Raw genomic sequence first — 12,856 nt, 5'->3', positions numbered from 1 at the left:
AGCAGCTCTTGGAAGCGGGGTTTCTGTTCTTAAATGGGATAGGGATCCGGGAACCAAGCAGCTAACTGCCCGAGCACAGATGAACTGTGCCGTGGTAAGGTGGGTGGGGGGGTGGTGGGTTCCGAAAGGCCAAGTTCCCATATGCTTTTCGGCCCAGTGCCGGGAACCCTACCGTACAACTAAATTCAGCCCCCATTGTTGCCAACACCCTCAAATCCTGCTTTTTGGAAGTACTTTGTTTAAATATTTGTGAGTTCTTTCATCCTCTAATTGCCTTATAACACAGGTAATGTGAAAAGTTACATTAAGGCTACTAGTACACAATTATAAAGATGTATCTTAAATTCTTACCACAAGTCAAAAGTTCTTTCTTAACACTTGTCACAAGCTGACCATGCAGAGACTTTGGGAAAGCACACTTAGTTTCTCGTACAGTTATATTTTTAGTCTTTATCCATTGAATCATCCAAAGCAAGTTGCAATCACACAAAAGATAGTCCGTCTGAAATTCTCTTTACAATGACAAAATTCAAAATTAAGTGCAATGTTTTCAAATAGTTTTTGCTTTACAAAGGTACTGTTAAGATACAGAAACCGGAGATCAACACTATTGATAAAAGGCATCCAAGACATGTTTGATGGACCCACAGTGCTGGTATTTAAATTAATTTTATCAAAGTTTGCTAATAATTTGTAATATTTTTCAATTCCTTGTCTGAAGTTATTGATTTTATGTGGTTCTATAAGAATGAGATAAAACTAATAAAAATACATTTTGTTATGCATATAGCAAATTTAAAATATCCAAGTCAACAATTAAATAAAACAACATTTTAAAATTCACATTGTAACTTGTGTGGAATTTGAGAACTTGAAGATATCCAACATTAGGGAGCCTTTTATACATCTAACGATTTCAATGAAACCATGACATTTGGATCTTGCTCGTATGCACACACTTTGCCGTATTACCTGTATGAATTAACAGTTAAGTTTTTATTAAATAGTCAATTGTAACTATTTCATAAAATAGGTGCTGCATTGTGTTGGACCATGAGCACAGCGATGGGATGTAGATTTGTTCCCATAATGCCCCACCATGTGACGTGCTGTTCTTGCCATGTAAGCATGGAGAGGTGTTGAACACAGACCAGGTGCTCTATTTTATATATATGGGAAGACAATAAATTGTGGCAATCACACCCAGGGCACTTCCATGTAACTTCAGGTCATTGACACAGAGAAGCATAGACAGACATATGGGAGTAGTTCTCTCATAGGGCGGTACAGTGGCGCAGTGGTTAGCACCGCAGCCTCACAGCTCCAGCGACCCGGGTTCGGTTCTGGGTACTGCCTGTGCGGAGTTTGCAAGTTCTCCCTGTGACCGCGTGGGTTTCTGCCGGGTGCTCCGGTTTCCTCCCACAGCCAAAGACATGAAGGTTGATAGGTAAATTGGCCATTGTAAATTGCCCCTAGTGTAGGTAGGTGGTAGGAGAATGGTGGGGATGTGGTAGGGAATATGGGATTGATGTAGGATTAGTATAAATGGGTGGTTGTTGGTCAGCACAGACTCGGTCGACCGAAGGGCCTGTTTCAGTGCTGTATCTCTCTCACTCTATGACCTGCCTGCCCTCTGCATCACAATTGCTGTGTGACACATAGCGGTCAAGGTAAGTGACCAGATAATGTACAAAAAGAGAGAAATTGATTCCAAAATAATATGAAAAACATCTTTTTTTAAAAAAACAATTTAATATTAGGTTGACTAATAGCACTTTCACCACACACATCCTGAAACGAACGAGGAACATTTTCACTTCTCGAGCTTCCCTTTAAAATTTTTTTTTTTACTTTATTCATGCATAGGATGTGGGCATTGCTGGGCAAGGCCACTATTTATTACTCTTGTTTGAAAAAAAAACAGTATATGCCATTTGCATGAAGACTTTAAATATAGTACATTACGTCTATGGGCAGAGTACATCAACTAAGAAATTATATTATTCAAATAGCAATTGACATTTTCAAGTGTTTGTGACCTTTACAATATGTAATTTAGTGGCCAAAGCAATGGTTAAAGTGGAATTTGTTAAGAGGGATCCATAAGCCCAGTTGGCCTTTCATACATTCTAACCCCAACTTTTGATATCAGTTTATTTTCTCACGTGTATAGATTCTGGCCTTGCCTGTACAGCCAATACTCTATTATTGAAGGGAAAATAAATTTAAACATATTCTTACTTTCTATGAAGTTCCTCCATGCCAAAAATGGGACAATGTCCTGAACTGTGGTGCATACAGGGGTAGATTTCTACAAGGGTTCTCCTGATCTCCCACTGTAACTCTGGTGGAAGTCCCAGAGAAATAACGTTAAACTGCCATCGCACGGTTTCTCTGGGAATTCTGTTAATCTTCTACCGAGTTTACACTGGTAGATTGGGAGAACCCTCAAAGAAATTCTACCCTATCCCCATAAAATGTAAAGTAGTTAAATTTTCCTTGCTCTGTAGAGCAAGTGGATGAACACAATATACAAGTATCTCATTATTTAGTAACTTTGTACATCAAGTTGTTCAAAACTATTCAACAGTATTTATAATTAGCCATATTGAATTCAACACTTCAGTATAGTCATCACTTTTCTCTCTGGAATGTAAAATAAATACATGAATTAACACAATGTTTTAGGGAGAAACATTATTTCAATAGAATCAACCAAAGGTTCCTGCACACATGGTAAGTTTCTTAAGGTCAGAATGCAAATTTCACAATAATTGGAAATAAAGCATAGATACAACTTTCAGAAAGTGAGAAACAGCTAAGAAATAAGAAAACTCAATATGTCACTTACATGTATTTCAGCGACAGAAGATTCTCAAATGGCCCTTGTGACAATGTAGCAAACAGATTTCCTGAAAGATTCCTGAAAAAGGAAAAATCAGTTCAAACAAACTGTGCTACTTCACTAACTGTGAGACCACTGTTGTTTACAATTTATATTAAGTAGTTAGCCTTTAGAATCAAAAGCACAATTTCTAAATCTGCGGATGACACCAAAATGGGAGAGACAGGTCAACATTGAGGAGAACTGCAACAAATTGCAAGACAACATTAGTAAACTTGCAGAATGTGCATCTAATTGGCAGATTAATTTCAAATCAGATAAGCATACGGTATTACAATTTGGGTTGTTATGCTAAACTTGTAAGTAACCCTGATTAGACCATACTTGAAGTACTGTGTACAGTTCTGTACAAAGGATATGGAGGCACTGGAGAGGGTGCAAAAAAGGTTTGCAAGGATCACAGAACAGCAAGGTTATAAAAGAACTAGGAGCAGGAGTAGGCAATTCAGCCCCTCGAGCCTGCTCCGCCATTCAATACGATGGCTGATCTCATCTTGGCCTCAAACTCCACTTTCCTGCCCGTCCTCCATAACCCTTCAACCCATTTCTAATTAAAATTCTGTCTATCTCCTCCTTATATTTACCCAATCCCCCAGCATCCACCACACTCTGGGGTGGTGAATTCCACAGATTCACGACCCTTTGAAAGAAGTAATTTCTCCTCATCTCTGTTTTAAATCTGCTACCCCTTATCCTAAAACTATGACCTCTCATTCTAGATTGCCCTACAAGAGGAAACATCCTCTCTATGTCTACTTTGTCAATCCCCTTAATCATCTTATATTCCTCAATTAGATCTCCTCTCATTCTTCTAAACTCCAGAGAGTAAAGGCCTAAACTGCTCAATCTCTCCTCATAAGACAAACCCCCCAATCTCTGGAATCAATTTAGTGAACCTCCTCTGAACTGCCTCCAATGCAACTACATCCTCTCAAGTAAGGGGACCAAAACTATATGCAAAACTCCAGGTGCGGTCTCACCATTGCCTTGTACAGTTGCAGCAACACTTCCCTACTTTTATACTCTATTCCTTTAGCAATAAATGCCAAAATTCCATTTGCCTTCCTTATCACCTGCTGTACCTGCGATTCATACACAAGGACACCCAGATCCCTCTGCACCGAAGCACTCTGAAGTTTCTCTCCATTTAGATAATAATTTGCCTTTCTATTCTTCCGACCAAAATGGATAACCTCACACTTATCCACGTTAAAATCCATCTGCCAAATTTTGGCCCATTTATCTAATATATATCCATTTGTAGATTTCTTACTTCTTTATTGCAACTTACCGTCCCACCTATTTTAGTGTCATCTGCAAATTTGGCTTTAGTACCTTCTATCCCTGCATCCCAGTCATTTACATAGATTGTAAATAGTTGGAGCCCGAGGACCGAACCTGTGGCACCCCACTAGTTACATCTTGCCAACCAGAAAAAGACCCATTTATCCCGACTCTCTGTTTTCTGTTGGTTGGCCAATCCTCTACCCAAGCCAATAAATTGCCCCTAACCCCACGTGAACTTACCTTGTGTATTAACCTTTTGTGCGGCACCTTATCAAAGGCCTTCTGGAAGTCCAGATAAACTACATCTACAGGATCCCCATTATCCACTTTGTTTGTTACAGCTTCGAAAAACTCTAGCAAATTAGTCAAACACGATTTACCCTTCATAGGGCGGCACAGTGGCGCGGTGGTTAGCACCGCAGCCTCACAGCTCCAGCGACCCAGGTTCGGTTCTGGGTACTGCCTGTGTGGAGTTTGCAAGTTTTCCCTGTGACCGCGTGGGTTTTCGCCGGGTGCTCTGGTTTCCTCCCACAGCCAAATACTTGCAGGTTGATAGGTAAATTGGCCATTATAAATTGCCCCTAGTATAGGTAGGTAGTAGGGGAATTGAGGGAAGGTGGGGATGTGAGAGGGTAATGGGATTAATGTTGGATAAATGGGTGGTTGATGGTCAGCACAGACTCGATGGGCTGAAGGGCCTGTTTCAGTGCTGTATCTCTAAATAAATAAATAAAACCATGCTGACTCTGATGGATTGCGTTTTGACTTTGTAAATGTCCTGTTATTACTTCCTTCATAATGGATTCTAACAATTTCCCAATGACAGATATTAAACTAACTGGTCTATAGTTTCCTACTTTCTGCCTCCCTCCCTTTTTGAATAAGGGCGCTCCATTAGCTTTTTTTCCAATCCACTGGAACCTTTCCCGTATCCAGAGAATTTTGGAATATTATAACCAATGGACCCACTATCTCCACTGCCACTTCCTTTAAGACCCTAGGATGTAGGCCACCAGGCCCTGGGGACATGTCTGCCTTCAACCCCAATAGTTTGCTCAGTACTTTTTTCCCTAGTGACGATGATTGTTCTAAGTTCCTCCCTTTCTATAACCTCTGCATTATCTAGTACTATTGGGATGGTACTAGTGTCCTCCATCGTGAAAACTGAAGCAAAATACTGATTTAGTGTCTCTTCCATTTCTGTGCTCTCTTCTATTAACTACCCAGTCTCATCCTCCAACTGACCAGCATTCACTTTAGCTACTCTCTTCCCATTCATATACTTATAGAAGCTTTTGCTATCTGTTTTTATACTTTGCGCTAGTTTTCTTCCATAATTTACCTTTGCTCTTTTTATTACTTTTTTAGTAACCCTTTGTTGATCTTTAAAAGATTCCCAATCTTCCAGCCTGCCAATGGCCTTTGCAATATGCTATGCCTTAGTTTTTGTCTTTATGTCATCCTTAACTTCCTTGCTTAGCCATAGATGTCTTTTCCCCCTCCTAGAATCTTTCTTCCTCTCTGGAATATATTTTAGTTGGGATAAATTGAATATCTCCTTAAACATCTGCCACTGCTCGTCAACTGTCCTACCTTTTAGTCTTCCTGCCCAGTCCACTAGGGCCAAATCTGTCCTCATGCCGATATAATTATCTTTGTTTAACTCCAGAACGCTTGTGTGGGATTGCAGTTTCTCGCCCCCAAACTGAATTTGAAATTCTAGCATGCTATGATCACTTTTCCCTAGAGGATCCTTAACAATTAGATCATTTATTAATCGCACCTCATTACACAACAGCAAATCTAGAATAGCCTGCTCCCTGGTTGGTTCCACAACATATGGCTCCAAAAAATCTCTAATACATTCAATGAACTCTCCCTCGAGGCTACCCTTGCCAATTTGACTAATCCAGTCCATATGCATATTAAAATCACCCATGATTATTGCCGTACATATCTTACAAGCCCCAGTATTTCTTGGTTTATACTGTGCCCCACGGCGGAACTACTGTTTGGGGACCTACAGATTACTCCCACCAGTGACTTCTTTCCCTTGCTATTTCTTATTTCTACCCAGACTGATTCTACGCTTTGATCTCCAATACCTATATCGTTTCTCACTACAGCACTGATCTCTTCCTGCACTAACAAAGCTACACCACCTCCTTTTCCTTCCTGTCTATCCTTCCGAAATACTGAGTACCCTTGGATATTCAATTCCCAAACCTGGTTTCCCTGCAACCACGGCTCAGTAATCGCCACTAAATCATACCCATTTGTCTCTATTTGCGCTGTTAACTCATTAATTTTATTCCGAATGCTTTGTGCATTCAGATACAAACCTTTAAGTTTGTTCTATTATTAAATTTCACTACTCTTGTACGATTCCTTGGTGCAATATGATGTTCACATGTTCTGTCCCTTCCTTTTATTTTCTGGTAACAATCAGCCTCACCACTAATTTGCAGTCCGACCTTCTCGTTTAACTTCCTAGTTTTCCATGCAACTGAACCCCCTACTATTTAGTTTAGAGCCCTAGTTATGCGATTCGCCAGGACTCTGGTCGCAGCATGATTCAGGTGGACCCGTCGCCTCGGAACAGCTCCCTCTTTCCCCAGTACTGGTGCCAATGTCCCACGAATTCGAACCCATTTCTCTCACACCAATCTTTGAGCCACGCATATACCTCTTTAATCTTATTGACCCTTTGCCAATTTGCTTGTTGCTCGGTAGTAACTGCAGACTATTACCTTTTTGGTTCTGCTTTTTAATTTAGCCCCTAGCTGCTCATAGTCCCTTAGCAGAACCTCTATCCTCGTTCTACTCATATCGTTGGTACCTACGTGGACCACGACAACTGGATCTTTCCCCTCCCACTCCAAGTTCCTCTGCAGCCCAGATGAGATATCCTGAACCCCGACACCAGGTAGGCAACAGAGCCTTCGGGACTATCGATCCTGGCCACAGAAGAACAGTGTCTATGCCCCTAACTAGACTATTCCCAATTACAACTACATTTCTCTTTTCCCCCCCCCATTTGAATGGCTCCCTGTACCACGGGGCTGTGGTCAGTTTGCTCATCCTCCCGACAGTCCCTGCTCTCGTCCACACAGGGAGCAAGAATCTCGAACCTGTTGGACAAGGATAATGGCTGAGATTTCTGCAGCACTACCTCCTGGATCCCTCTACCTGCCTCATTCATAGTCACACCCTCCTGTCCCTGACCACTGGCCGAATTCAAGGTAGTTAATCTAAGGGGTGTGACTACCTCCTGAAACACAGTGTCCAGGTAACCCTCCCCCTCCCTGATGTGTCGCTGTGTCCGAAGATCAGACTCCAGCTCATTAACTCTGAGCCGGAGTTCCCCGAGCAGTTCACACTTGCTACAGATGCGTTCACCAGGAAGTACAATGGGGTCCACCAGCTCCCACATCATGCAGGTACAACACATCGCCTGACCCTGCATCTCTATTTTATTTAATTAGATTTTAATTTGTTATTTAAATTTCTGACTGGTCTTTAGTTATTAATCCGCTTTAGTCTTTAGTTTATATACTTATAAATCAATCAAGTCTTACTCAATGTTGATTCAATTAAATTAAATTAAAAACTTACCTGAATACTGACCCCAGCTGCTTTTTGTTTTCCTGCTCTCACTGTTCAATGTGACGTCACTCTGATTTCACTTTTTAATTATTTTTTCCCCGGTTCCTCAGGCTCGGCTCCTCTGTCTCTCTCCCACACAGGTTTTGGCGAGCTTTTTTATACCTCCAGTCCTGCTGCTCCTCTGCCTCTCTCCCGCACAGATTTTGGCATGCTTTTTTATACCTCCAGACCTGCTACTCCTCAGACTCCGCTCCTTTCTGTCTCTCAGGAAAGGATTAACAGCTTAGCTCCTTTATCTCTTGGAAAGGGACTGAGGGGTGACCTAATAGAGGTCTTTGATCATTTTTAAAGATTTGGATAGCACAGACACAGAGTGTTCCCACTTGTGGTGAAGAGCAAAACTAGAGGCCATCAATACAAGAGTCACCAAGAAATCAATAAGGAATTCAGATGAAACTTCTTTACCCAGAGAGTGCTTAAGAAATGTGGACTTTGCTACCACAGGGAGTAGCTGAGGTGAACAGTATTAAAGCATTTTAGGGGAAGCTAGATAAGCATATGATGGAAAAAGGAATAGGTGGTTAGGCTGATAAGAGTTAGATGAGGAAGGATGGGGAGGCTCGAGAGGAGCATAAATGGACTGGTTGGGCTGAATGGCCTGCTACTGTGCTGTATATTCTATCTAATTAAGTACACAAAATATACAGAACGTCAGGATCAAAACAAAGTTAAATTATATACCATTTTAAAATGAAATGTGAATAGACGTAAACTGATCACTTACAATCGGACAAGATTTGCTAAGCTTCTGAACATTTCCCCATTGAGACAGCCTATCCTGTTGTTCGATAAATCCCTGTAAGAAAAAAAAATCCACCAGGTTATATCAGTTACTTTATGTAGTAGGAGAGGCTTCCCCCCACCCCACCCTCTTTATAGTATCTAATCTTGTGAAGGCATGCACCCACGTATCATCTTTCCTTTGTTTGATTCTCCTCTCCCAGGTCACAAGCTCCATCACTGGCCAGCTGCCAAGAGGCATCCAGGTGCATGTTGACATAGATTCCCATCAGATTCTCCCCTTCCCCTATGTGGTGATGCTTCAACCCTCTTCAGCAAAAGCAGCTGAGATCCAAAGCACAGGAAATCAAGCCTGTGTCTGACCACCACACCAGTTATGAAGACCATTATGCTAATGTGTTCTCCACAATCAGCACCTTTAGCAATTATTTAACAACAACCATCAATTTCACTCAGATAGTAGTACTCTCACCTGAGTCAGAGTGGATTCAAGCCCAACTGCAGAACTTGAGCACAAAATCCAAGTAAACACTTCAGTGGACTACTGAGGGAAAGCTACATTGTTGCAAGTACCACCTTTAGGATGAAATGTTAACTTGAGGCCCGATCTGCCCGTTCGGGTAGATGTAAAATATATTAAGATACTATTCAAGAAGAGCAGGCAATTTGCTCAATGTCTTGGCCAACATTCATTTCTCAACACTTGCAAAAAAAACAGATTAACTGGTGAATCATTTAATTTGGTGTTGGCAAAACCTTGCTAAGTGCAACTTTGTGTTTGGGAAAAACGTAGCGGAGAAGCAACTACTTATGATGCCAAGCCAACAGCATATGTATTAATTGAGGGGGGGATGGGGTTTGAGGGAAGAAGAATGTAATGTTACTTAGATTTTCCTTCTATGATTAAGGTTATTCATGGACAAAACAACTTTCTCCTCTTCCTCTCCTTGGTAAACAGCTACTCCTCAATTCTTTGCATGTCTCCCTATACTTTTCTCTCTTGTTTCAATTTTAATTTGCTGGAACCAGCACTAACAGGGCGGGAACAACCTCAGAATTGCGTTAGACTTATTACCTTGTTTATGGAATGATCAGCCCACCGTCAATTTCAGAGGGCTCGCCCGCTGCCTATTTCAGAGGGTTCACCCACTACAAGAGCCTGCCTACTTCAGGTGGTAGGTCTCTAATAATATATAAATCGATCAAGCTCCAAGACAATCCTGGCTGCCATTTTATGATAGTACTGGTTGCAGCATATGCCATGCACTCCAAAAAGTTTCACTGGCAATACAGAGCAAGAGACATTGGAAGTAAGTTTTAAATTATTTCTGTGAGGCCAGGAGCAGTAGAAATCCTTCTCTGCGTCCACAATATAATCTGGGCCACTGCCACATTCTGAAATTGCAACACCCGCCCCACCCAACCCAACCCCTAGCTAGTGGCCTGGGTGTCCCTGAGCCACCTGATGATGGATTGGCCATTTAACAGCATTTAAATGAGGCTGAAGTCTTAAAATAGCTCCAACCTCTTCACCCATGGAATGGGCAGGCTGTCAGGGTGCTGCACTGGCTAGCTGCCCAGATGTTAACCCCTCTCTCTGTGTACGGCTCTTACACACCATCTCCTGTTGCTTTCTTCATATCTGTACATCCATAATTTCCCAACTTTTGTTATCCCTTATTTGCAAGTTTTGTTTCTTTTAGTCTCCTCTTGCTTTTGTCAATCTCTCACTCTTGATTTGCTTCTCAGTTTCTCTTTCGCTCTGGGGAAAGAATGCGGTGGGGGGAGGGGGGTTGGGGGAAGAGGAAGGGGGGTTGGGGGAAGAGGAAGGGGGGTTGGGGGAAGAGGAAGGGGGGTTGGGGGAAGAGGAAGGGGGGTTGGGGGAAGAGGAAGGGGGGTTGGGGGAAGAGGAAGGGGGGTTGGGGGAAGAGAAGGAATCGGAATTGACACAGAGAAGGAGAGAGCGAGAGCATGCAAAAGGGGAGAGAATGAGATCAAGATCACTCCAGAAGATGGACACCTATTCAGATTCTCCGCTTTGCAACATATGAACAGAAGAGTTAGGAGCAGGAGTAGGCCCCTCGACTCCTTGAGCCTGCTCTGCCATTCAATAAGATCCTGGCTGATCTGATGGTAACCTCGACTCCACATTCCTGCTTACCCCCGATAACCTTTCACCCCCTTGCTCATCAAGAATCTGTCTACCTCTGCCTTAAAAATATTCAAAGACTCTGCTTCCACTACCTTTTGAAGAAGAGTTCCAAAGATGCACAACCCTCAGAGGAAAGATTTCTCCACATCTTCGTCTTAAATGGGTGACCCCTTATTTTTAAATAGTGATGAGTTTTAGATCCTCCCACAAGAGGATCCTTTCCACATTCACCATGTTAAGACCCCTCAGGGTCTTATATGTTTCAATCAAGTTGCCTCTTACTCTCCTGGACTCCAGCAGATACAAGCTTAGCATGTCCAACCTTTCCTGATAAGACAACCCATCCATTCCAGGTATTAGTCTAGTAAACCTTTTCTGAATTACTTCCAACGCATTTACATCCTTCCTTAAATAATGAGACCAATACTGTACACAATACTCCAGATATGGTCTCACCAACTCCCTGTATAACTGAAGCATAGCCTCCCTACTTTTGTATTTAATTCCCCCCGCAATAAACAATAATACTCTCCTGCCCTCTGCCCTCTCGCACAACTTTCCTTTTGTTCTCTTCCCCACAAACCCCACCCCGCCTTCACTTGCTTAAAATCTAATTGTTTTCTAACCTTTGCCAGTTCTGATGAAAGGTCACAGACCTGAAACATTAACTCTGCTTCTCTCCCCACAGATGCTGCCAGACCTGCTGAGTAGTTCCAGCACTTTCTACTTTTCTAACATTCTATTAGCTTTCCTAATTACTTACAAAATGGACAATTCCACATTGTCCCACATTATACTCTATTTGCCAGGTCTTTGCCCATTCACTTAACCTATCTATATCCATTTGTAGCCTTCTTATGTCCTCTTCACAACTTACTTTTCTATCGATCTTTGTGTCTTCAGCAAATTTAGCAATCATACCTTCGGTCCCTTCATCCAAATCATTTATATAATTTGTAAAAATGTTGAGCCCCCCAGCATTGATCCCTGCGGCACACCACACATTATATCTTGCCAACCAGAAAATGACCCATGTTTACTCTCTGTTTCCTGTTCGCTAGCCAATCTTCTATCCATGCCAATATATTACCCCCTACACCATGAGCTTATATTTTCCGCAATAACCTTTGATGTGGCACCTTATCATCAAATGCCTTCTGGAAATCTAAGTACAGTACATCCACCGGTTCCCCTTCGTCCATAGCACATTTTACTTCTCCAATAAACTGGTTAAACAGGATTTCCCTTTCACAAAATCATGTTGACTCTGATTAATCACCTTGAATTTTATCAGTGCCCTACTATAAAATCTTTAATAGCTTCTAATGTTTTTCCTAAGACAGATGTTGAGCTAACTGGCCTGCAGTTTCCTGCATTCCGTCTCCCTCCTTATTTGAGTAAAGAAGTTGCATTAGCTATTTTCCAAGCTCATGGAACCATCCCAGAATCTAGGGAATATTGGAAAATTAAAACCAACTCATGAACTATCTCACTAGCCACTTCTTTTAGGACCTTAGCATGAAGTCCATCAGGACCCAGGGACCTGTCAGCCTGCAGCTCCAACAATTTTCTCAGTACCACTTCCCTGGTGATTGTAATTTTCTTGAGTTGCTCCCTCCCTTCCATTTCCTGATTTACAGCTGCTTCTGGGATGTTACTTATATCCTCTATAGTGAAGACCAATACAAAATACCTGTTCATTTCATCTGCCATCTCCTTATTTTCCCTTATTAATTCCCCAGACTCACTTTCTACTGGGCCAATGCTCATCTTGTTAACTCTTTATTAACAGATGTATAGAAACTCTTCTGTTTTTATATTTCTAGCTGGCTTTCTCTCATGTCCTAATTTTTCCTTCCTTGTCAATCTTTGAGTCATTCTTTGCTGTTCTTTATATTCTGTCCAATCATTTGACCTATCACCCACCTTTGCGCAATTATATGCTTTCCTTTAAGTTTGATATTATCTTTAACATTTTTTAGTTAACCAGGGACACTGGGTCCTTCCCATGGAATTTTTCTCTCATTGGAGTGCATCTATTCTGTATAGTCTGGAATATTTCCTTACATGTCTGCCACTGCATCTCCATCGATCTATCCCTTAAC

General features: G+C 41.7%; 1 protein-coding gene across 1 annotated transcript in view; it reads right to left on the bottom strand.

Annotated features, from left to right (window-relative positions):
• The window catches only part of adgra3 (adhesion G protein-coupled receptor A3), a 235,787-nt gene that overhangs the window by 66,469 nt on the left and 156,462 nt on the right, over positions 1 to 12,856 (bottom strand). Inside the window, exons 4-6 of the mRNA XM_068037542.1 lie at positions 8,583 to 8,654; positions 2,852 to 2,923; positions 352 to 512 (exon numbers count right to left, since the gene is read on the bottom strand). Coding sequence (XP_067893643.1) covers positions 352 to 512; positions 2,852 to 2,923; positions 8,583 to 8,654 — 305 coding nt within the window. The remainder of the gene's footprint in view (positions 1 to 351; positions 513 to 2,851; positions 2,924 to 8,582; positions 8,655 to 12,856) is intronic.

The sequence above is a fragment of the Heterodontus francisci genome, chromosome 1, assembly GCF_036365525.1.
Source record: "Heterodontus francisci isolate sHetFra1 chromosome 1, sHetFra1.hap1, whole genome shotgun sequence".
In the NCBI taxonomy this organism is placed as follows: Eukaryota; Metazoa; Chordata; class Chondrichthyes; order Heterodontiformes; family Heterodontidae; genus Heterodontus; species Heterodontus francisci.
The sequence above is the reverse complement of the archived record's forward strand: the minus strand, read 5'-3'. Positions and strand labels throughout refer to the sequence as shown.